Below are 26,367 nucleotides of genomic sequence, written 5' to 3' on the forward strand. Positions count from 1 at the left end.
TCAGTTTATAAATGTTTAATTAAAAAATCATATGAAAATACCTCTCAACACAAGATAATATCACATGTTGCAGTACCAAAAGCATCAATTTAACCTGAATTAGACGACGGTGATACCCATCATTGTAATTCAAGAAGTCCCTTCAGAGACATATACTGAATATCCTGAGAGAATCACTAAATGAGCCTACATTCTGTATGAATGTAGTTACTACAATGCACATAAAACTTAATGTGTTCATTCATCTAACCTTATTGACAGAATGTAGTGCTGGAGATAAACCCGCACCTTTTAAATGTTTTTTTTTTTTGCTTCCACATGTCTTTTCCCAAACATTTAACAATTCAAATGCTTTATTTTTATGTTTTACCTTATTGAACAAAATCTTAAAATGTAAGTTCTCTCATTTTTGTTGGATCATTAATGTTACATAGATTTTAATCTTAAAATATTTAATGAATATATTAACTGAATTCATCTGAATTTTGAATTTGGTATCAATATTTAGAAATGGGTCTGGGTTAAAACTTTTACACTCAGTTTTCTGACTGTATCTCCAGCATTAGCAACATTTACTGAAGAAAACTGAAACATAGAGGTATGTTTTATTTGCCTTTAAAAGCAAAATATATCATTCATGCATTAAAAATTAAATAAATATCTTGATTTAGACTTTAGTTGATGTAATTAATTTGTGTTTTAGCTATTTAGATCCATTAACCCCCATTCATTTTGGGCTCACTCGCGAGCTCCCTCTAGCGGTGTCCGTAATTATAGGCTATAACGGTGAACATAGAAAGTGGGAAGTCTCTCCATAAACCAGCTCGGTGAGGGGATGAGGGAGACTCACCCTCCACGATAAAAGTCCCCTCAACCACTCAGAATATAAAAGTTAAAAGTCTTTTCTGCTTAGTTAACTTTTTTAAATGAACACACTTTAATTATAATACTTTTTTTAAACTATTAAAACAAAATAAATTGCGCTTTTTAACATTAAGCAATAATGAACTGCAGTGACCTTGTTGTCAAAAAAAGTCACAGATTATATTAAATTCAATTTATGGCATCTTATTTGAACGCTAAATCAAACTCCATACTCTTTTATTGAATATAACTAAATTATTTAAGTAGATAATACATTACTGGACCTCATATTTTATGACACCCTTACCAACACCCCCACCTTACACCTTACCTCTCCCTTATGGTAGAAGATCTTCAATGCTCAGGCATTAACTTAGAAGTAATTTCTGCTCATTTAAGCTAGATTTTATTAATTTAACAATTTAGAAATATATAATATGTCTCCAACACAGTATAACAGTAAGATTTTGCACATATTATTTTCAGTTAATCATTTCTTAATTATAAGCTAAATTCTTACAAAATCTTTAATTAAATTTAAATGCAAGTAAATTCAAATGCAAACATATTTTAATAGTTATTGTATTTACCTCACAATATTATGATACCTCTCCCCATCACTTCCCACTAAACATCCTGTCCCTTATGGTACAAGATAATTGACAGGGTGTAGACAGGATGTGTACTTGCTTTAAGCAGTATCATATTAGAAAAATGCCATGATTTTTGATTAACCGTAACTTATTTTAAATATATTAAACCTCTGTGTATTTTTAGCTGTCATGACCCTGAACTGGATTAAATGAATAAGATGATGATCATCATCTCATCAGTGCTACAGCAGCCATTAGATCAGAGCTGTGGCTCTTTAAGTTCTATGACAGGTGGTTCAACTCTGTTAATTTGCCTCCAACTGATGCAGGTCATCTAGTTTTTTTTAATGCTGCTAGCTTGCCACTTACACTAAAACACCTACAAGAATGGAAAAAGATGGAAAAAGTCCATGACCCATATTGTGAAAGAGGAAAAACCCTGGAACACTGGACAGTTCACTTTTAAAACAGCCCGTTTATTCATTTAGTTTAAAAAATAAAAAATAAAAACTAAAAAGAACTATTTCATTGTCGCTATAAGAAACAGTACGGAAGCACTGAGAGTCTTTGAGCTTTTCTAGCTCTTCAAGTATGTTCGTTTAGTTCATGAAAGGGAGGCGGGGCCTCCATCAGAGCAGGCCAAAGGGGGGTTGGGCACGGGACGCAGGGCTGGAGATGAGGAGGCGAGGCGGCCTGGATCCCATTCTGCAGCCCAGCCCAGTAAGGCCCATCTAATCACACGTCCGATTCCATGTTGTGCACCAACTGAACTCAACTGTTCAGTGGATCTGGATCTGTTTGTTGTTCGTCCAGTGATGACTATGCAGAAGTCCTGTCAGCAGCAAAGGATCGTATGACACGAAGAGCATGAAGAGGTGCGGAAACAGAGAAAGAGCAAGAGAGAGAGAGAGAGAGAGAGAAAGAGAGAGACAGAAAGTGAAAGATAGAGGTGGGAGATATGCGTCATGAGAAAGAAAGGAAAAATCGTTAAGGAAAGAAGAGAATAAAGCATGAGTCGATTTTAAATGAAGGAAATAGGCCAGTGGTGACAGTGAAGAACGTTATATGCTGATGACGTTATGATAATGTCCCGTTTGCATTCAAACCACTCGGTACGATGTAAATACGCTGTTGCAAATTCAGATCCCAGTTATTTGCATAAATGTATATTCCAACAATAATCACAAGGACACCAAGCAACACAACTTGCATCACTTTCAACAACAAATGGAAAGAAAAGAGGAATAGAAAAGAAGAATAGAAACGAAATAAGAAAAAAAAATACACTCGTATTAATTTTCTTCCCTTGGTGAAAAAAACAGGTTTTTACCAAATGTAAACAAATTCACTCGTTGAGTAAGAAAATAACGGAAAAAATAAAAAAAACTAGAGCAACAAAAAATTTAAGAAATCTCCCTTCACATCGGTCTCCACTGAGCCCCACCCCTCCGAGCTCAGAAGCAGCGCTGAGGCAGTGCACTAGTCTCCGCCCCCTTCATTGTGCCCTGTTCTTCTGTTCATTCATCAAGCCAGAGTCTCCCCTTCAGGTCATCTCGGGTGCAGCAGGAATCGGTCCAGATACTGCGACAAGATCTCCCAGTTTCGCCACAGGAATGCCAGGAAGATGACTAGGAGGAGGGTGGACAGCGTGCGGCTGCGCGTCTTCATCAGCGGGACCACGCAGTTCGCCACGGTGGAGACGAACACCAGGAGGACAGCCATGACGGCAAGCAGCACGTTGATGAGCTTGCCGAGTAAAGTGCGTGCTGTGGCGTTCTCCAAGCCCTCCAACTGCACCACCTGCTGCTGCTGCTGCTGCAGCTCCATCTTTGAGATACGTGTTTGGCATGCCTCCAGTGCTTCCTATAGGCAGGGAGATATATAGAGAAATACTGTTAAAACATTACCGGCATGGATAAAACCCACAGCCTACAGCTGATACAAGATTGCAAAAAATGAATAAAAAGTTGTATTAATTGTGCATGAAGACGAATGCATTGTGGTGTTCTGGTATTCCGGCAATTAATACACATTTTTATTAGGTTGTAGTAATATTAATGCATTAACGTAGTAATATTAATTTTCATTAATTGTGTAGCAGAAGCATTTCTGTCCTAATCCACAAGAAGGTGCTGTTCATTTCTGGCAAGGCAAACCTGCTAATGTTACATTACCTATAAAATGGTCAAAGGAAAAGCTATTAAGAAATAGATGTTTAAAGGTTAAAAATCCCAATCCTATTTCAAATTTCAAATTTGTACTTTGTAATTTTTTTTTTAATTGTTACATAGTTGCTTAAGGACTGAGCCCTTCTGTATTTAAATATTAAAAGATGAGATTTTAAGGCATCCTCACGTAATTTGCAAAAGATTCAAGTACCTGTATATCTCTTGCCCGTTCATAAGATTGGTATGCAATTTTTTCCTCCATGCTGGCCAACTCCTGCTTCAAGTTTAAAATTTCATTCTGATGGAGTTCTGTAAGATCATTCAACTGTTCTTCTAGACGTTCACACCTGTAAATACACACATAACAAAGCTGTAAATATATTTATATATACACTGCCATTCAACTGCTAATCCTCATCTCATATACATTTTATATTGCATTTATTTCTGCTAATAATAATAATCCGTCAAATGCATGTACATTGCTAATGCTCACACAGTTCAGACCTGGAGACCCACTGCATGAGTGTAAAACAGAAAATCAAGTCAAATGTAATATGCGTCTCTTGAGCTGTTTTCTAAGATGTGTACCTGTATCGTTCTTCCTGCAGCACCTGCATGATGACGGTGTAGTCTTTTTGATAGTGGGTCTTCAAGCTTTCAAACGACTCATCCAGTCTGCTCTGGTTCTCTCTCAGCTCTTGAATTTCGTGAAACAGTGCATCGAAGCCTGAGCTTTGGCCGTGCTCCAACGTATTTCCTTTGGAGCTAGGGGGGCCTCCGGGGACCCCTGTGGTGCTGTTGGCCCCTGCTGAGCCTGATGTGGCGCTGGAGCAGTCGTCCTCACTGCCGTACTTGGGACTGGACTGTAGCTGCCCGGATGCTAAGACCCTAGCTCCTGATGGACCAGGCCCAGATATGGTCTCATCACCCTGAGTCTCGTCCAGTGAGTCCTTCAAGGCAGAGATGTTGTCCGCACTGCCGAATTTGTTCCGGATGAGCGAGGCGAACTCACGAGGCTTGGAAACTACAGCGCCCGCTGCTGTGTGAGTGGCCTGGGAGATGGTGGAAAGGCCACCGGTCACCTGGTGGAAATGAGAGAGATTGGGAAGGCGTGAGTCGTGAAACCATTCAACAACAATAACAATCAAGATGCATCATAACATAGAAAAAAACAAAAACAACAGCAGCACAACAAAATGGCAATTAAATATTTTTAATAAAAGTCCTACCCAAATTAGTAAAAAAAAAATAATAAAATGTATTTTTTTACATTAACTTCAACCTTTTTTATGGCCTGCTGGCGGCTATCTGGCAACTAACAGCATGTTTAAGTGCTAAGTTTTTATCAAAATTGTAATAAAATACTGCTTAGCATCACTTATCAAACTGGCTGTTTTTCAGCTGAAAGATACAATTTGTGCAACCCATCAGTATCTGCTACTTAATTTGACTAACAATTTTCCATGTTAGTGTTTTCATGGAAATTCAGTTTCTGTTTTCATGACAATTCTGCAATATGAAGTGCCTAAATGTTACAAAAATGTAAATTGCAATTCTTAAAAAACAAAAAAAATCACCTCAATTATTTTTACCCCAATATACTGATTTATGCCATCCAAATATCTTTATACTTCTGCAGATCTGTCCACAAATATAAATATTCTGGTTTGTTTAACACATTTTTACAAAATAATAATCCTGCATGTTTCTGTATAGCTTTAATATCTTCAGTATTAAATGTACAATGTAAAATCAAATATTTAAAAATTATGGTACTTTTTGAGTTGGTTCTTGACTGTTTTTTTTTGTTGTTGTTGTAAATACCAGTATGCTGTATTGTGTCAGAAACTAGCAAAACAAACATATTAGACATCAGTACTCTGAAAAATAAAATAAGTCGATGTTAACTTGACACAGTCTATGTCCTTGGGTAGTTCAGGTATGCCAAACTCTACTCCTAGAGATCTATTCTATGTTTACTATGATATTTAGCAAAATAATTTATTGCCCTTTGCTCCACTATGCATCTCAAGACCTTGCTTAACTGGATCAGGCACATCGCAAACAAAAAATCTCACAAAATAAGGCATGCTTTTAAAATATCATTAAAACCCAAACTTCCAGTCAGTATAGAAATAGCATGAAAGCAGCTGTACCTTGGCACCCACGTCCTTCAAACCCTGGTGCATGTCCCGTAGTACATCTTTGGGCTGCCTTGGTATCCCGTTATGCTCCACCTCCCTAAGTTTGCGGTGATAGTGCTCCAGCTTCCTCTGCAGCTGCTGGATGGTCTGAGCTGATTTCTGGTTCTTCTTCTCAAACACCTGCTTGATGCGTGCGCTCTGCTGCTTGTCTGCGTTGTTGGCCAGCTTTAGGTATTCTGCCACGTTGTCATCGCGGGCGGTCTGCTCGATCTTGATCTGTTCCGTAAGCTTAAGAATCTTCTGCTGAAGCTGAGCGATGGCCTGCTTGGTCCGTTGAGGATCCGGCGTGCCGTCCACCGAGTCCATGCCGTACGGGCCGCCATCTGAACTGCTGGATAAAGCGTTGGGCGAGATGGCTGGGGCATAAACCTCCAGACGATCCACCTAACGGGATTGAAAAGAAAGAAAGAAGGTGCTTGATTAGAATATGAAAGAATCATTAATTACGGTAGATGGCAAAAATAAGAGTAAGAGGTTTATTATTATTATTATTATTTTTTTTTTTTATAATTTTAAGAATTTACTTGCATAGTGCATTTTTTGTCTTAGCTTATTCTAATGCTGCTGCACCCAGCCTTAGTGGAACTATGGAAATTTAAGCTTACTGTAAATAATCGGAAGTTTTCAGGAGAGAAATCTGTAGATTAACATCCATCACTCGTTTGACTTTTTCTTTTTTTTTTCAGCTTTACTTAACTTAGTTAGCTACCCCACCGCCATCACCCAGCGGCAAGACCTGCCTATTTAAAAGGAAAACATGATGACACCCCTGTTCCTTACTAGTATCGCATGATGCGCCTTATAATCCGCTGCGTTTTATGTATGTTTGAAAATAGACCAGAAAATAGATGTTCATTGATAGTGCGCCTTATAATACTTATAAGTCTTACAGTGTGAAAAATACAGTAGCCCAAATTAACAGCCGAAAAGAAAAAGCAAATGCATAAAAGCTAATAAAAAGATTATATTGTAACATCCCAGCAGCTGACATATTAACAACGCACAATATGACTAAGCCAAGAATGTCAAGCGTTGTTTGATGTTAATTATTATTCAGTTCTTTCACTTACTTGTTTGCAATTTTTAGCCCAATACATTTAGTAAAAATCACATCACCATTATTGAAAGTGTATAAAATTCATAGCACTAGTAATAAAAAAAATTCTATCCCTATATTAATACTGAATTATTGTCCAGCTATAAGAATAAAAAACATAATTCAAATGATCGGACCCTTGCACAATCAACTGATAACACTAGAACATTCTACAGATCAGTGTGTTACACATATTACACATCATACTGCTTATGAGTTCCATCAATCAAGCTCTCGTTCACCCTAACTAGCTAAAAAACAACCAAAAAAACACAGTAATGGAAAAATAATTCAATTATCACCATGACAGTGAGCTCACTCTCATCGCAGGCCATCACGGAGAAGGCAGCAGCCTCCTGTTCAAGTACTGTAGCGTTAGCCATGCATTCGTCTGACTGTTTGGACCTCTGTACTATGACGAGAGTCCTTAAATGGGCAGCGATAATGACTTAAGCTCATATCACTGATAAAGGACTGGCATACTGCTCTACATCATCTACAAATCTGCAGATAAAACCGAACAATAACCAGAAAAAAAGCCCAACAAATATAACACAGCAGAAATTACACATTAACTAACAATCTAACAATCAACTGATATTAGGAATGGTAATCTGGACTTATCAGTGTGAAATATTAAAAGACACATACAGCTACATTCTGCTTGAGATGAACTATGACCATCCACACCAAAATGGTACAACCCAGTTAACAGGAATATTGCCTTCATTGATCAAAGATAAGACAGGAACACATCAGCCTTCCAGTAAGGCTGAACCAATGTAGCATGAGCACTAACTCACTTTCTCCAAGTACACTGAGAAAAATCAATAAACCAAAGCTTTCATCAAAGCACAAGACATCTGTACTCTTACTGATCTCAAGTCTGCGACAAAACAAGCAGATAAAAAAGGAAGCTAATTATTCACTGGACAGAAAAGGAGTTGTGAATCTGTATTCTAGTGACGGTAATATCAGCACCAGTCAGAATGAAACCGAGGAACGGGAGGGAGGGGAAGAAAAGAATCTCAAGCTGGGCCTACAAAAGATTTCACATTGCAGCTGCAACCTCTCTGACCTCATCTTAAGTCATCTACTCTGAGTAATCATGACTCTGAAAGTAGGTTTGCAGAGGTATACTATTAAAGGTAGTATAAACTAATGGTTATTGTTTCGAGTGTATTTGCCTAATGGTTATATTTGGAAAAAAATAAAAGCAACCAAATAGAGAATCCCAATTAAATCACTAATTGTTACTATTTTAGAGTTCTTAGCTCCGAAAAAATTTAAACCATAAACGAAAGACATCAGAGACTTCATATAAAGTGATTAAATAAAAAAACGAAGCAAAAAAAAAAACATTCCCATTTACAGGAATTTCTTGTGAGTGCATCACCGTATCATCATTTTAATCAAAACACTGGAAATCTAAGCTTACTGTAAAAAAAGTGAATGGGTAATTGCACCGAGCATGCAGAAGAATCATTTTAAACCGGGTGGCTGTGATGCGGTCTCCTTTCAGAGTGGATGAATCCGATTCCAGGTTATGTTCAGTGAGAGGGAGCGAGCACACTCAGTCAGAAACTTTACTTTAACGTCACACTATGTTTTTACTATGAGTAAATGAGCTACAGTCTCTAGGTTTCCCCTTCTAAAGTCTCCATTGCTCTACCAGCCCCCACATTCAGTAAAACTGAGCCGGATCCTCTTTTAGAGGCTGTACGTGTGACATACGTATGTAAAGACGCATGAAGTGGCCAGAAGAAAAACGACCAGACACCACAGTTTTTAGAATGAATATATAAGGCTAAGCAGGGATGGTCATTCCAGCACACTGGTACCATTAAACACAATATTTTATCCCTTCTCCACTCAGAAATGCTTCTGCTTTCAGTTTAGAAACAAAATAATACAGACTGCCACTTTAATATCCAGGACTTTTGACTTTCTGGTTTCTTATTTTACGACTACGGTTACGATTTTAGGGTGATGTACACTAGCTAACCTGCTAATATCAATAAATAATAACAAAATAAAATAAATAAATAAAATAAAATAAATTTCATTTATTTTCATCAGTTATCTGTTATTATAGATTCTGTTTGGTCATTAAACAGTCAAACATTTCATAACTGTCAAATGAAGGTAAGCTAACTCATTAACATGAATATAACCTAAGAATATATACCAACAATTAAGTCAATAAAGTCATCTGATGAGCTACTTACCATCTCATCGCTCATGCTAATACACTGAAGTGTATTGATGACAAAACACTAACAAGTTTCAAGCTAATATGTTGCACCTCTGTTTTTGCTTCTTCACATAATGTTATTCTGGCAGTTTTTGTTGTTCTTTAAAAAGGTCCATGAGTATATGGACCAATAGAAATGCTGCGTAATTGTTTGGAATTGAAATTGAACTTGAGTTCCATTTTGAAGACTAAAGGCTTTTGCATGACAGTTTCAATAAAGAAGAGTCAAGCATAAGATTAACTGTGAATGACAGGTCTTACACTACTACACAGACTTTTACAGAGCAAACACAGCATAATAGAATTATATATACAATTCACTGAAAACTGCATCTGCTACAAATCTAGTCATTCTCTCACAGAAAATCCCAATTAGTGAAAACAAGGTCAACAGTTGTTTGCTGTGGCAACCACACTTACATCATTTTACTAAACCCTGTGACTCTTAACAGTCTGATAAGACCCCGACTATACCTAAAGATAAACCTATACATAGCTTTTTACACCTGGCTGACTCAGGAGAACCTTGTCTTGACCCTGGTCTTGTTATCTCAGACCCCGTAGTTCAGTTTGAGTAGGTGTTACAGTGTTAAAGCCTTTTACTGAGCTCATATTGTGCCTGATTGCTATGTCTGCTGGCATATTGAAAATGTGTGATATGTGTTCAATAAATATTTTTATTGCGTATATTATAATATTTTGTATTATAATTAGTGTTGTCAAGAAATGAAAAAAAATACATGCTCTGTGAGTGATTAATTGAATTAAACCTTATCCATCACTTTTAGCTAAGAAAGTATTTTAAACTGTACAATTCAACAGAATTTTAGCTAAGGAGCAAATAAATGAATAAATAACTGGCATAGACTTAAAAGCTCCCTGTAGTGAACATCAGCCAGTAACAGATGCTGTAAATACTCTTACAACACTAGACCAATTTTATAGTTTGATGCACCTTTATTCACCTGAGATTACAAAACAATTTTAAAGTGTAACTACACTTCCTTTTTTTTTTTTTTTTTTACTTTACATAACAGCTAAAATATGTTGCTCTGTAATAATAAAATACACCAGCCATGATTATAATGATTTTAAAAATCCAAATAAATTTTTTTAAACAAATGTTTTTTTACTAGATGTCTTTTAATTAGTAAGATCTGGCCTTGATTAGCTTTATTATGAAGCTTTATTATAAAAATGGCTGATTAGGCATAATGGCAGATGGCTATCTGCTTTACCCAGCTGAATTAATGGCTAACGTTTGATAACAGGTAAATGGCAGTGTGCTAGTAAGATTTGTAGATTTTAAAGTTTGATATGATATGTGGAATATAGGTATAGTTCACTTCAGTCTTTAGTTATTGAACTCAGATCACTATAATGCAGCAGGTGGCTTAATGCTAGAAATATAATAAGACTTAAATGAATGGCGCTAACTAGTGCGCCCCCCTCCCACCAGTGAGTTAGTGTCTCCCACATAGACTCAGGAAAGATAGATAACACTTAGGAATGCCATTCCACTGGGTAAGGAGAAGCACAGACCTTCTGGTTGATTCCAAACAGGGTTTGCAGTTCCCGGTGCGTCAAATGACTTGACTGGCCTAAGAGCTCGCATTACCAGTAACAGTAACTGCCCAATATGTCGGTCAAATATGCAGGGCTGGAAACACTGGAGTACAAAAGCAACAATACCATCTGTTCTCTCTTGATTATTCTCATGTGATATAACTTAATCTAGCTTTATTCTAGTTAGAGGCATGACTGATGATGTCACAGCAATAGAAAGCGCTCCATCAGCCTGACAAAAGGGCTATTTTTCATCTCCACCACACAATAACAGAGCAGCTTTGGATTGTGTGTGTGCAAACACGTCTCCCGAGGCCAAATGCTTCAGGACAAAGAGACCGTACAGGTAGCCAGATGCCGCGTACTGGTTCCGAAAACAAAACGAACAAGGCGTCAGTTTTTACTAGTGCCTACCCAAGTTCACTGACCCGGAGTACACCCAGAAACGGCTAAATTTAGCAAGGCTTAGAGAACATAGGGACCCGCCACACAAGCTCCCTGACCTGCGCGCACTGTCATCCCGGCCCATCCATCCTGGAGTATAATCGGAATAATCAGAGCCTAGAGGCTTCTCCGAGAAGCTCGTAGTTGGGAGGAGATTCAGGCAACCTGCTATGACACACGAGGATACGCACACTCTCGGGCACATCCCCAAACCACTGGCATCACCACAACCTTCTATTTCACAGCTCAGAGACTCAAAACACAACCGCACAGCCACAGAGAGCGACTACAGGACAGTGAATGGGGGGACATTACTGGCATTAAAACGCTGGAATTAAATGGGGCGTGCTATACAACGTGCCCACCTGAGCAGACATTATACCTTACATAACAACAAAACGCTTCTAAAGGAGTGAATAAAATGAAAGAAAAAAAAAAACACTAAACAGGTCTGTCAAAACAACCAATTTTTTATTTAAATGCCATACTGTCCCAGAAATAACTGGAATATTATTTAATTGCCATAAAGGCTAGGGTTGTGCCATCATCATGTATTATGCACAATAACATTAACATTATAATTGTTTTGGATTAGTTTTGATACTTGACATTTTACTGTGAATCTTTAAGGGTATATTTTGTATAATTATTTGTATTTGCAGTTTATGTTAATGCACTAAATGTTCTGAGCTTTCGTTTTGTAGTATATATTCTTGTTACGTTACATTATCTTTATTTGACATTATTTTGTAACTTTAATGATTTTATTTTTACAAAATAGAAAAATGTTATTATAAAAGTTAAATAGAAAAAAATCTATTTTGTTGCAGTTGTATATTTTTTGTCACATTTCCAAGAATATTGTTACAGAAAAAATACCCAGCAAATATTCCTCTAAAGGTATATTTTGTATAAATATTTGTATTTGCAATTCATATGCATGCACTACATATTATGAGACTTCGTTCTGTGGTATAAAATTTTGTTACACTACATTATTTTATTTTTTATTTTACATTTTTTGTGTTGTGTAAGTGTGTATGTTTGTGTAAGTTTGTCTTGTTTACCAAGTAGTGAAGGTTTACTTTTTTAAACTTTTAAATATTTATAGTATTATTTTTTTTGCAGTAGCATATATTTTTTGTCATATTGCCAAGAATATTGTTACAGCAAAAATGTTACCCTGAAATGTTACATATCTGCTTAATAACATTAAGAAATGGGCTTTTCTTGCAAATTAAGTAAAACACAATGAGCAACATTGAAGCTATATCCCTATAGTGTATAATAAGCAAAGGTGGAACGTAATGAATTACATTTACTCAAGTTACTGTAATTGAGTAGACTTTACGAGTAATTTGTAATTTTTAAAGTAGTTTTTAAAATAGGTCATTTTACTTTTACTCAACTACATTTTGACACAAGTAGTCTACTTTTCTACATTGGAAAACTCCCCGTTACGGAGTAAAAATAAAAATGCTGTGAAAAAAACTATTGTCTTTATTAAAAAAAAATAATAACTGCACGGATACTGCCTGAAAGGTCCAAATTATTATGTGAAGTACTAGTTAATAAAAAAAAAAAAATTATGTAAGATTTGTTGTACTTTTTTACATCAAATAATTAAAAGTAACTATGTAACTTTTACTCAAAGTACATTTTAAATTGAGTACTTTTTTACTTTTACTCGAGTATATTTTTAGATGGGTACTTTCACTTTTACTTGAGTAGATTTTTAGCAAAGTAAAGGTACTTTTACTTAATTACAATTTTTCTGTACTTTTTCCACCTCTGATAATAGGTCAATAATATAATTACTGTGACATGCCTACAAACTCTAATATGCATTAATATGCAGTAATAAAGTTATTCAGAGTACAGATCCGGGCATGGTACTTAATTACCCCTGTGATTTACTACAGTACTGACACTAGGTTCTTAGAAACCAGTTCAGAGTAACTTTAACCAGATTAACTGGATAGTTCACTATACTAGGATATTATTAAACATGAGCTAATGGAAAACTACTAAATATATAGAGGTAAAAGGTGAAAATATTTGTCTTGTGCTTAAATCTAATCCAAAGCAAAACACTGAATGGAAATGTGCCAATGATTAATCCAATGATTAAACCTCTAATATGTTTATTCTGAATCAGAGGAAAAGAAACGCCTAGAAAAGCAAGCAAAGCACTCAGGAGAAGTGACATGATATTTCAGCAGCCAGTTCTCCCAGTGATTAAGGGAGGGGTTATCAGCTTCATTGCTGGAGATCTGAGGATCATTGCACTTTCATGTTTTCAAATACATGTCTACCTGACAAAATGAACGAACATATTGACAATTATACTTTTCTCAGAAATAAGAGCCACTTAATGTGAATGTGCTGGTATACAGAATATTGTTAAAATGTATATTCTAATTGCAATGTTCTTAATAAATAAAAGTTCACTGCTCTTTAAAACTGTCCAATTGCATTATTATGCTATTATATAATTATTATATCAGTGGCCTATACAAGTCTTAAAACGACAACAACATTGCCTATTACAATTATTTCTAGGACAATATTTCGTCCATTATATTATCATTATATCAGTGTAAAATACTAGTAATTTTGTTAAATGGAATTATTTCTGGGGGAAAAATTTAATTACTCTGACAGGTCTCAACACATATTTTCGAATAACCTTGCTCAGCATATTTCCTTGATATTAGGATGAAGTAAAAAAAGGAAGGGATATAAAATAACAAGACTAATTATCAATTAAAACAATTAAAAATAAAAAATGCTACTGAGAAGGGCAAAAGCCTTAAATTTACTATGTAATATGACTATTCAAGCTTAATATGACCAGGGACATGAACTGAAGAGATAAACGGGTTCTTTTAATATTCCAGACAGACTTTAATAAGGACCCAATTACCAGAATCTCTGAACTGGAGAAGAAAATTGAAATCGAAGTGAGAAGTAGGTCTTCAGGAAAGGCACTAGCAGCCCCTATCTATAGGGGAATTTCACAGTGCAAGATTAGCATAGCTTTCTATCGCTCACATGCATTCTTGATAAACGTATAATCCCTCCCATTATGTTGCATGAACATAAAGCAGCTTAAAGCAGATATACTGTACAGTGAGAGTATACATAAACATTATTTACTCTAGGCTTTTTTTCAGAAGAGGTGACTGTGGACTACAAGAATTATAAAGAATGTACTATAAAAAAGTATTTAAAATGACCATCCCGGCAATGTTTAATATAACAAATAAAAAAATGAATGGTCTGGATTGCTGCATGTAACTGCTGTCTACATTTTGACAGTATTTCACAAATGAACAAAACTATACCCTTAGAATCACAATTTCACACAGCAAACTAATTTACAGTAATCTTCTTCTTAATTTAAAATATGTCGCCACATACTCTGTGCAATTACACATTCTCACCACAGAGGTCTCAAAAAAAAACACAAAAACCCAAAACTTACAGACTGTTGCTTTAACTAAAGGCTCAATCCATTTTTTTAAGCAAAAGTTCATTTTAATACAAGAGATAACTTTTAAGTACATTCATTTGATTTGTTTTATTTTATAACTTTTTAGTATAGGATTTTAGTAGTATAGGTATAGACTGCAACATCTCTCGGATCATGACATCCCTGGACTGTTCACACCTGTCAAAACTGACTGACCTAAAGATACTGGTTTGATTGGTCTGCATTAAACAAAGGCAGGTGTTTAAGCACATTAGATACAGATGAGTCTGGTGTTCAGTGAACAAGCTCTACAGCATTAAAAATGGTCCACGCTGAGAAAAGCATCTCTAAAAGCTTTAACTGTAATTAAAGGACCTCACCTCGGTAATAGTGAACAAAGCAATCGATTCATGAAGCCTTTTATTACTCACCCGCTCCGCTTCCTCAGTGGACTGGTACCCGGCGATCAGCAGCATGTCGGCCAGAGCAGGACTGCTGGGTGTGTCCGTGGTGGAGGACGAGCGAGGGCGTCCGGCCTGCAGCAAGACCTCCTGGGTGCTGCGCCTGTGGATCTGCGGGCTGCCTTTCTGGGGGGCCTCCCCGCCCCCCCCGGCCTTGCTGCGGCGACTCTGCAGGCTGGTCCCTCTCTTCATCATGGGGGGGGCACCTCGGATCTGCTGCAGCACGCGGCTCAGAGCTGCAGGAGGGGCGGAAGCGTGGGGGTCAGAGTCGGAGGGGGCGGCGCTGGGGGTGGGCGCTTCCCCGCCCAACTCTGGCCCCGCCTCTGTGGCCTCAGGTGTGGGGCCCCCTGCGGCGTAGGAGGAGGCGGAGGCAGCGGCATCGTGTGGCGAGACGGACGAGCGTCGCCGCTGAGGCTGGAAGAGCTGCTTCAGGCCTTGGCCCAGCGCGCCCATGTTCTCCAAGGCATTGTGGGTAATTTTGGACAGGCCGTGCTCAGGCTCTGAAGCCCTCCTGCTCACCTCCGGCTCCGCTCGACCCCCAGAGTCTGGCTCCTCCACGCCAGGTTGCTCGCTACCACCCTGATCCATTGGGGGGCGCCAGTCTCACTCAGAGGGTCAGCACGGGGCGGGGTCCAACTAAGCCCCGCCTCCACTAGCCCTCCGACAGGCTGATTCAAAGCCAGGAAGCAGGGAGGGAGGCTGGCGCTCAGGTGGACTCTGTGAGCGTGCATGCATCTGCGGATTGGCTCAAAGTCATGCTCGTCTACCACAGAAGGAAAATAAAATGGATTATGACATGCGGCACTGAGTGATGGAGCACAAAAAGCAACTACAGGAGAGCAAAAACTAAAAGAAAAGCAGCAGTATGGTGGGTTGGCTTTAAGAGACAAAGGTGTGGCATTTTTCACGTAATCCTATTGCAAGGTGTCGGGTTCCTCAGCTGATGTCATTAGGACATGACTCACTGGCATACCAATCCTGTAGGCAAGGTCTTAGGTCACAGAATAAACAAGACCAACCTGTATGTTTCTCAAAACCAACCCATTATCACTATAATTACTACATTAATGATGATACACGCTAATAAGCAGTCTACAGTCATGAATGGTAAGGTGACAAAAGAACTTCAAATTAATTAAAAACAAGAATTTCTGAAATGTTCACAGCGTCTCTCAGATCTTCTATTACAACTCGTGTTCAGATGACAATCAGGTGGATTTGATTGGCTCATCACAGGTTGGATTCACAAAATTTTCAGAAAAACTAAAACATTACATGAAATAATGACTGAGAATTTTATCAAAATTCCAAAAGTTTATTCTCAAAAAAAAAAAAACTAAACGTTTTTCATTCTTTTTTGAGAATACATCTGTTCTTTTTTTCCTAAAAAAAGAAGCATAGCTTTTACACTTTTTAAAAGTAACTTTTTTTTAAAGTATGAACTTAAGAAAAAAGGCACATCTAAGAAGAATGTAACTATTTAACTTGATTATTAAGTTATTAATCCTAATGCAGAAATTATTGTACTGTATTTGACAAGTGTTTGATTTAGCTTATCTTTTGGGGGAATTCCACAGGGTTCTATTTTAGGGCCTATGGAGCACAGTACATTAATTACAGTAATGATACAGTAATGTAGTTATGCAAGTAAAAAAAAAAGTGTGGGGTTAAGACCCTGCTGTGAATCTGGGTTGATTGATATAACTTGGTTCGTATTCAACTGCAACAAAAATCTGAATATAAGCTTAAACACAAGCAGTGTCATAATTAATTATAACTCAATATATCATATCAATATATAAATAAATAATATTTATTCAATAAATATTTATTTTTAAATCCTTTAATTCCTAAAGACTTTTGTGAATCCAGGCCTAGAAACTTTTTTTGCACAAACAAGCTGATATTACACTAGAAGACTAGTGGTCTTAGAACTTTGGGTTCCACTGTAATTACAATAATCATAAGTCTTAACGTCAGCTTTCAAAGAACAACTCAGGAGACAGGAGAGACCTTTGACCTTCATTGCAGAAATTCAATGTGAAACTACTGTTAAATAACCTTAAGGATGAAGAAAAAGCATAAACACAAGATAGGGTGATAAAGCAGTGTGTTGGGTGTCTGAGAGTCATGTGGGTTGAGTAAAGCATAAACTGAAAAAGTGAAGCAAAGTAAGGGAACTGAGGGCAGGGTGCCCAACACTTAACGGCAATCTCTCGCTGAAGATACGGAGAGACAGCGACTCTGGTACCAGCTGGGCCCCGCTCTTATCCGTCAAGTGCAAAACAACGCAACACTTAACCGAACACACGTTTTCAGAGGCGAGAGAGGTGAGAGAGTGTTAGGTTACTTTGTCATTAGGTCCTGTAAAACAAGGCTGAACATCCTCTTCGGAGAACTCGAGACTCGAGAGAAAACATATCTACCCACACAGAACAGCTACGAACAGGGTTTCTTAGAAAGAGCTGGTAATAAACAAACAACCACAGGGAGATAGAATGAGCTCTGTGCAACACAGATAAGAGAAAAGAGGTAGAAGAGGAGAGGATGAGAGAGAGAGACAGAGAGAGGAGGAAGACATAGAGACAGAGATAAGAGAGATGTGCTGCTTACCATCAGTCCAGCCTGGCCTCCTCTGGCTCTCAGTTCAGGAATGGCTGTGGGAGAAAATGGACGCAGTTGTCAGACTCACTGGACTCAAACCAACAGCACACAGATAACGCATACACGCAAACACAACTCATCCAATAACGAGCCGACTCTGTTTGCACAGTGTCGCTCAGCCCTCAGCACGTGTAGAAAAGGGCCTGGATCACAGAAAATGAGATTTACTCAATTTTCAGGCAGGAATTTCAAAGAAATGTTGTAAATATCAAAAAACATTTATCTCTACATTTTAATCGGAGATAAATTTAAACATTTATTAATCACATTTACTTTTTTTATCACATTTTAATTATTAGTTTTTTTTTTACATTTTGTCACAATTTAGTAATGAACAGACCAATGGAAATGCTCTGAAATAAGTTGAAATGTAGTTTTTATACACAGACTTCCTGTAAAAGTTTTTTTCCTTTGCCTGTAAAGTGTAATGACAAGGGTTTTTGCGTGACAGTGTGATAAAACCAGAGCTTTGTTAGAGCATTTACTCTAAATTTCTCTCAGACCCACTCTATGAATATAATACTATATTACTTCTTAAACCTCTATCATTTAGTATCAGTTTAAACCTGATTTTTTTGCCTTGAAGTGTGCAGTGCTAACAAAAGCAGTGTTAAACCAGGCTGAGTGAGATGTTTAGGCTGAGATGTGGTAAAAAATGTGAGAAAGAGTGATGTCTGTGACACAATGGTATTTTAACATACTATAGTTTGACATACAGTGTATAAACAATGATCAAACGTTCAAAATGCAATTTAAATGCTAAATAATGGACTATTTTCTACCATATACAAATAGGGTACTACTTAAAAGTAAGCATGTAATAGTGTAGTTATTAGTGTAAAGTAGAAAATGCAACAGTTCACTTGTTAATTATGAGTTCTATTGTGGCAGTCACTCTATGTAAACCTCTTTTTTTACTTATCTAAACAAGCATTCTTGAAAGAAATTAAGAAATTATGCTTAGATCAAAAACAGAGATTACTTTTACTCTAGGGACTTGTGATAGTTTCCCCAGAATCATCATGTGACGTCAGTAACTGCACTAAGATTGCTGTTTGAGATGTTGAACTAAAACCAACATGATGCACTGTTTAGTGTCATCTTTTCAGAAACCTAACAATTCAGATGGTTATCTGCATAGCAGCCATGATCTTACAGTATATAAATTTCGTACATTTCATACAAATGGTTTTGAACACATCTATATAGACTAGAGGTGTGCCAAAAAATCGATTCACATAAGAATCTTGATTCTCATTTACTACGATTCAGAATCGATTTAAAATGTCCCAAAATCGATTCTGAGGGGCGGGTTTTAGACTGATTTTGGGCTGGGTATTTTTGTTGGACCTGGCAACCCTGGGGATAGCGCTTGTCCTTTCAAACGGAGATCTTCCAGACACACACAGAGCGTAGGTGTTTGAGAATCACCGGTAAGATGGCAGAACAAGCACTATATTACATTAGATTAACGTGTAGTTTCAATGTTTTATGGCAGAATGCTTCATAACAAGCATAAAAAAGATCGCTAGTAGTTAGTTTCAGTAACTGTTAGCTAGCTAACTAGCTAACTTTCCAGTTCCACCTTAAATAACGCTACAGGTGGCAGCGGGCTGCAGCATTTAAGGCGGAACGGAAAAATACAATAAGCTAATCAGAGCTAATTTCAGCTCCTCATCACAGAGGAATTAAGGAATGGACCATATGAATTAATTTCTCCACCTCCTGCCCCCTTTCTGAAGAAATACAACGACCTTAAATTAACTAGTTAATCAGCAGCTGCTCCTGAACTTTAGCGCTCCACTGCTATCATCACATCAGCCCAGCAGCGTCACCTACACACCACCGCTAGTAGCCTGGTAATAAAGCAGTGTTATTTATTATTTATTTATTGTTCATTAACGTCATTGTGATATCCCAGTGATTCCTCTGTCACTGAGGACCCACATTCCTGCACATTTTATTGTTTTTGTAACACATTACCTGCTCCAGGACCAGTGTATATTATGGAGGGTTTTTTTTCAATAAGATTCATAAGCCAGAAGCAGAAATGTTTATAATTCAAATCGTTTTGAATCAAAAATCGATTTTGAATCGAATCGTGGCCCCCAAAATCGGAATCGAATCGAATCGTGAGATAGTAAACGATTCCCACCCCTAATATAGACTATAAACTGGCCAGACCTAGGCAGGACACGTCCCCTTTAACAGTGAACAAAACAGACCTGAATCTAAAGGCCCTGCTGTGCTCACTGGTCTGCCTGAAGTACTGTGGCCCTGCAGCTGCAAGAGCTCTCTGTGTGGGTCAGCTGCTGCAAGGATTCGCACTGACCCCACCACAGGCCAGCCAGGCACCAGTCTCTGCTCCCCAGCGAGACTCAACAAACTGACATTCTCTGCAGATTTTTCCGAACCGACTGCACTTTAACTGGCGTCAAATTCTACAAGTGTAAAGCTGATGTTTATGAAACGTCTCCGTGTAGGAGTGCAGAGGCAGGATCACTACGTACCTGATCCTGGATCAGCGCTCGTGTGCCAAGACAAGCGCTGGCTCAGGTGTGTTAAGGTGTTTAAAGCTTTGGCCCGCTCTGCACGACAGTGAAGCTCCAGCTTAAGACAAGTGTGAGATAAAGCGTGAGAGAGAGAGAGAGGAGAGCAAGAGAGACGAGAGAAGTGTGTGTGTGTGTGTGCAGGCCTGCAGTAATCCTCTTTATTCGGCTTCCTCCCACAAACACACAGCATCTTGTAACACTGCTGCTGCGCTAAACCAACACAATCAAATCATTTCAGCTTATCATAATAATATTACATTAACAATATGACCCTCCTGCCTTAGGGTCACCCATTAGCTGAATTAAACTGCTGGGTCAAGCGTACAACCAATCCCGATTCTTTAAAGTCTTTAAAGACAGGTTTTCAAACTTTCGCAATTCAGAGCCCACTTAGCCCACCACGAGATATTCCACAGCTCACAGGAATATTTAATCGACCACTTAAAATTTAAACAAGCACAGTGCATCAATCTGATGTAGTCTGTCCAACTGACTGATATGCTTTAATTGCTACAGGGTCATCTGTTAAGAAAACATTATGTTTCATTGTTAACCAAGTATCCAAAATGTAAAACCAATAATTGCAGCTCCCAGACCCTTGTGTTTCAATGACAAATCCGCCCTACCCAGACTCTAAAATGTCTTTTTTTTATCATCAGTGTATAATTCCAATAGAGAGTTGCAATGTTTTAATATTGGCACACTTAAGAATTATGTGATTGACAGGCAGGATGCCTTGGCTGCAACAGAGTGCCTACATTACATAGAGTAGCTAAGTTATTAATATTAGAGCTGTCAGCAATTAGGTAGTTAATCATACTATTATGAATCACGTGGATGTGTTGTGCTCTTGGTCGCCGTTTTTCCGGTCAGTCTGAGGTTATTGAAAAATGGTGAATTTGATCTAATTAGTTATTTTTCAGGCAGTCATTTTTAACGTTGGCATAATGTTCGTAAGAAGTGCTGGACTCAGTAGAGCCATTACCATCTTGTGGAAAAATCAACTTTGCTTCTGGTCCTGCACTGTAAACTCAATGAAGCGTTTATATAAAGGCGTATGTATGTAAGAACCTAGGTCTGGGAGAAGGGGGCAGTCCAATGAATAGGGGAGTTTAGAACCCCTCTGGTCTCTACAGTGCAATCTGGTTCTATATGACATTCTAGATTTGCTTTTTTTCTACAGAACAGAACGAAATAGCACCATGGCGCCCATGCTTACTTGTAGTTTTATGTAAACGTATTACTGAGACTCTCAATAATAATAATAATGACATAGATTTGTTAATCCACAAGCTATCTTTTTTAGTCATGTGACTGTACCTTGCCAGACCAATCAGAGAGACTGACTGAAAATGTTTTATTTTCACCAACACACCACAATTTTTGGCCAACAGCCCCCTATCAGCACCACATGTTGAAAACCAGTGCTTAAATGGTTTAGGATTGTTCTGGTAGAAACAAGCATGCATTCAGGACCACACTAAACATCCAAAGAGCGAACAAGCGAACGAGCAAGCAAGAGAACGACCACTCCAGCTGAAATCAAACACAGCTCTTCAGCAGGGCAAACATGGACCGGCCAACCCAGAGGCCTTCACCTGGCTGATAGAACAGAGCAAACAGAGGACTAAATATGAGCAAACAGCCTGTGGTCAACAGCCAGGATGAGTCAGGGCTGACTATTCAGCTACTCTTTCCTGAAAGTCATCATTGTCCACTTTTAAACTGACAAAATTGACTGTAACTATATATCGATTAAAATCAAGTAAATCGTTTTAAAATTTTCTTAATAAGTTGGCAATATGCACAATAAAGAAACAACATAGTGCTTTGTTTATGGTTCTCTAGAAGATTATGCATGGTTAGTTAGTGTATAGTTAAGCTGCTGCTGCTCACAAGAATAGCTGAGGTAGATTTTCAGCTAGTCTTAAATTTGGCACTTACCTAACTACTAGGGGTGTAACATTGCATATCATACACTAAACACAAAACTTTAACAATTATTTAGTTGCAAAATTACTTTCCTGAAAATATGATAACCCCATAAATGTTGTTACAGCAACTCCTACTAACTACCAATATAACTTACATAACATAACATGTTACAGCTCTTTACAGCCAAATATCTTAAACTTATAACTGTGCATCACATGTCAGTCTACATCAATCAATCGACTTCCTACGTACCTTTCTATGTCATTACCCGACCAACATCAGATTAACCTGCGCTGGAAAGCAGCATGCACGAACCACCTAACATGTATCCATGAGTCCTCAAGAAGTGATGATGCTGTCATGTCCATGTGGACCATGCACAATTAACCAGACAAACAGCAGGAGTGTCACTCCTATTCACTCACTCAGCAAGGCCTGCGTATGTGACATGGCAGCATTTTCATCCACCCAAACACGCCTAGAACACCCTGAGGCACTGCCACATCAGACTATGCACTGGGAGAGGTAAGAAAAAGGTAATAGAAAAGAAAACAAACAGCTAGCATTCTAGCATGAATGGCATTAATGGTTAATGTGAGCTGCACACACAGCCTGGTCCTGATCTACTGTACAATACAGATAGTCTCCAGTATACTTTGAGCTTGAAGTGCAAATCTTTCTCTAACTCAGCGTCAGGACAAATCAGACACTTAGCTACTAGCTACATCATGTAATTTAGGAACATAACAAGGACATTTAACGCCACATAGAGAATCAAGTGGGCTGCTTTCTCCCCAGGCTCACACAGCTCTGCAAGGTCATACAAGAGACCAGAGAGTCTGTGTGTGTGTGTGTTTTTGTTTATGTGAGTGGATGTGGATGCCCTCAGTATTTTAGCATGAAGGAAATACTGGGAATATTAAGCTATAATAAGGGTGTAAAATATAATTATGCTTATTTAATGATAAAAGTAACACGACAGTATAGGTCGAGAGCCATAGGTCAGCCATCTTATCCATATAGGCTGGTGTGGCTGCAGTTTATCATTTCAGCCAAAATCAAAACAAGCAAAAGAACTCTCTGTATGTCATTATCCAATTGTAATAAAGGCTAAACTAGCTGATTAGACAAAAAGAAGCACATCCAATTTTACTATATTTGTACGAAAACCTGCAGCCACACTGGCCCAGTGCACTTTAACACATAGTAAGACAATTCTAGTCCTCACAGGATGAGAGACTACGTTCTCCACCATTCCAAGTGTTTGACGGATCACCATACATTGACACACCATACCTACCTCTGTCCATTCATCAGTGTGCCTGCTCTGTCGTCTCTACATAGAAAGATGATGTGAGTTAATCCAAAGGGTAATCCAAAATAATCCCTTCAGGTCATAGACGATGACTGGCATTCGATCCAGGGTGAGGCGAGGGTGGTGGGTGTCTTGGCTCTCCAGTCAGCTAGCTATGGCCTGCTAAGCTGAGGAATATCACATGCTGAAAAGTGAAAAGAAGACATATTAAACAAACCAAAGAATTTCAAACAAGACTTTATTGAGAAAGAACAGAAGGAAATTATATTAATAAATAATAAAAATATATCACTTTAAGCAATCTGACAGGAACTAGAGCAGTGAGTGAGAGCTAAGCAAGCCTCCTTCATAACATGACAGATGTCTCCCAGATCTGACCGTGTCACAGCTAAATCATTTATCAACCCTAAATGCGTATGTTACTTCCTAATTTTAGTATCTGGTGCCATTTAAGACATAATAGTGGCACTGATGCACTGTCATACTGGCTCACTTGGCTGTTAGCTAGCCAGTTATTATATCAAAAAACTAAAAACCAGATGGACTCATCTGGATGGACAGTTTACAACCAGAGCTGGCTAGCACTAATTAAGCATGCAAAGTCACACAAACACCAGACATGAGTACAAACAAACAGATACACTAGCTAGCTGGCTAGAAATCTCTCACTAAAGACACCAGCAGTTCAAGTTGTCACTTAGCTTTAACTAGTAAAGTCTCTCATTACAGATCTCTGCAATGCAATTTTACTAGTAGAAACTCAGCAAAATATTATCAGTAATATCAGAACTGTCAACACAGGTTTTCATGTCAACATATGCTTCATATAATTGTATTAATGTTACCTTTACTTCACTTGTCCTTCATTTTATCTAATTAAATCCTTAACTGACATATACTGAACAGCATCACATATTGTGTGAATGTGTGTTTTTGCTTTTATTGATCTGTTCCAACCAGTTGAACAGTTCAAACGCTTTAACTAAATGTTTTACATTCCATATAACTAGTTCTGATGCAGCAAACAGGTTATGAAATTGTTGTTGTGTCATTTATGTTACATCAATATTATCCCATAAGAGGCCAGATCCATTTCTGAATATTGATACCACTTTCAAAATTGAGTCAGATAAAATTCAGCAGCTCATAATGTATCTGACATTATTATTATTAGCTAGCCAGCTAATAAACATTTATGACTGGTCTCTGTTATGAGAGTTTCTTCTAATAGTGAGCACTACATAGATCTTGAGCTACAAAGATCTTGTATTTGAGTTTTTCAACAGTACGAACTGAGTTGACTTTTAGCAGGGGTTTTAACTGGAGACAAAGCTACCTTTAGTGCAATTTAGATCATGGTCATCTGTAGACCAGTATCTGACATCATTATTATCATCTAGATTTAGCAAACCTTTGTGGCTGATTTCTCTAATGAGAGTTTTTTTCTACTAGTGAGCACTACATTAGTTACAAAGATCTTGTATTTGAGTAACTTCAAGAGAAACTAAGTTATGACTTTTAGCAGGGGCTACAAATGACCACATAAGGTACCTTTGATGTAATTTAGAAAATGGTCATATGTAGACAAGTATCTGATATTATTAGTATTATCTAGCTAGTAAACATTTATAGCTGGTCTCTGTAATAAAAGTTAATTCTACCAGTGAGCACTATATTACAGAGATCTTGTATTTGTATCAGTAGAGTTAAACCCTGCATGGCTTTTGTCTTTTCGTATTTCAGTTTTAAAACAGTTACTAGCAATAATAGCAGATCTACACATCTACAGACATTTGCGTAATTTTGACAGGTCATCTGTAGACTATCATCTGACATTATTCTTATAATTATCTAGCTTTAGGAAACAGTCATAGCTGGTCTCTGTAATTAGAGTTTATTCTACTAACTGAGCACTACATTACAAAGATCTTGTATTTGAGTTTTTATTAGTAGAAACTGAGTTAAACGAGTTGACATTCACTGGACACTACAAATGACCACAAAACGATAGAGTAGAGCTAGCCTAGCTTAGTCGTTAGGGCGTGTAGCTGAAGTGACAGCCTGGATGCTGGTGGTTCAGTAGAGCTAGCCTAGCTAAAATAGCTACATAAGCTAACTAGCTAACCTAGCTTACTACATTCGCTAGAGGCTGCCAGCAGCTAGACACCTGCTCCACTATCTGTAATAACAGCGAGCAGGAGCTGGATTTACTGCTCAAACATCAGAAAACACACTTTATCACTTTAGCACGGCTAACTGACACATTCAAAAACAGGGAGGAGACCTGACACGGTAACTTGAGGGCTATAGGTTTAGATAAGTCACACATTAAACAAGCTAGCATAGCTATCTAGTTAGCAAGCAAGCTAACTAGCTTAGCTTATATCTAGGTAGGCTAACCCAGTATCAGCTAGCCATAGCCCGCTAGCCAGCGAGCAGCAGCAGTGAGGAGCAGCAGCGGGTGGAGGAGGCGGAGGGAGGTCGAGCAGTTAGTTAGCAGGCGAGGGCAGCAGCAGCACCGCCGCCGCGGACTCAGCACCACAATCAACCGCCACCGGCGGGCGTGGCGGAGCATGACCCACACGGACCGCATCTCTCTAACGCCCCGACACATTCCCACCGACTTCCCGCCGCAGCGAGCGACGATATTTTGCAGATATAAACTTACATGAGCCGCGAGAGCGCCGTGCCGCCGATGACCGTTCATTCCGCCCGTTGAAACACTCCCACAATGACGTCAGCGGCGGCACGAGAGACGCAACGGGGCCAGAAG

At 38.2% G+C, this 26,367-nt stretch overlaps 1 protein-coding gene across 5 annotated transcripts; it reads right to left on the bottom strand.

Moving 5' to 3' along the window:
* Positions 1 to 1,912: 1,912 nt before the first annotated feature.
* Positions 1,913 to 26,350, bottom strand: tmcc1b (transmembrane and coiled-coil domain family 1b). Of its 5 annotated transcripts, none has more exons than XM_007247720.4 (8): positions 26,263 to 26,350; positions 23,580 to 23,778; positions 17,742 to 17,785; positions 15,099 to 15,364; positions 5,785 to 6,216; positions 4,217 to 4,710; positions 3,837 to 3,972; positions 1,913 to 3,320 (listed from the first exon to the last, which is right to left on the bottom strand). In XM_007247720.4, exons 4-8 carry the CDS (start codon positions 15,321 to 15,323, stop codon positions 3,006 to 3,008), a joined length of 1,602 nt encoding a protein of 533 aa, XP_007247782.2. In that variant the 5' UTR covers positions 15,324 to 15,364; positions 17,742 to 17,785; positions 23,580 to 23,778; positions 26,263 to 26,350; the 3' UTR covers positions 1,913 to 3,005. The 5 variants fall into 5 exon arrangements, with proteins under 5 accessions (XP_007247782.2, XP_015460956.3, XP_022538474.2 ...); XM_015605470.3 differs by having other exon boundaries at positions 15,099 to 15,891; XM_022682753.2 differs by lacking the exon at positions 26,263 to 26,350 and adding an exon at positions 25,995 to 26,151 and having other exon boundaries at positions 15,099 to 15,891.
* Between the last annotated feature and the right edge of the window lie 17 nt (positions 26,351 to 26,367).

The sequence above is a fragment of the Astyanax mexicanus genome, chromosome 24, assembly GCF_023375975.1.
Source record: "Astyanax mexicanus isolate ESR-SI-001 chromosome 24, AstMex3_surface, whole genome shotgun sequence".
Classification (NCBI taxonomy): Eukaryota; Metazoa; Chordata; class Actinopteri; order Characiformes; family Acestrorhamphidae; genus Astyanax; species Astyanax mexicanus.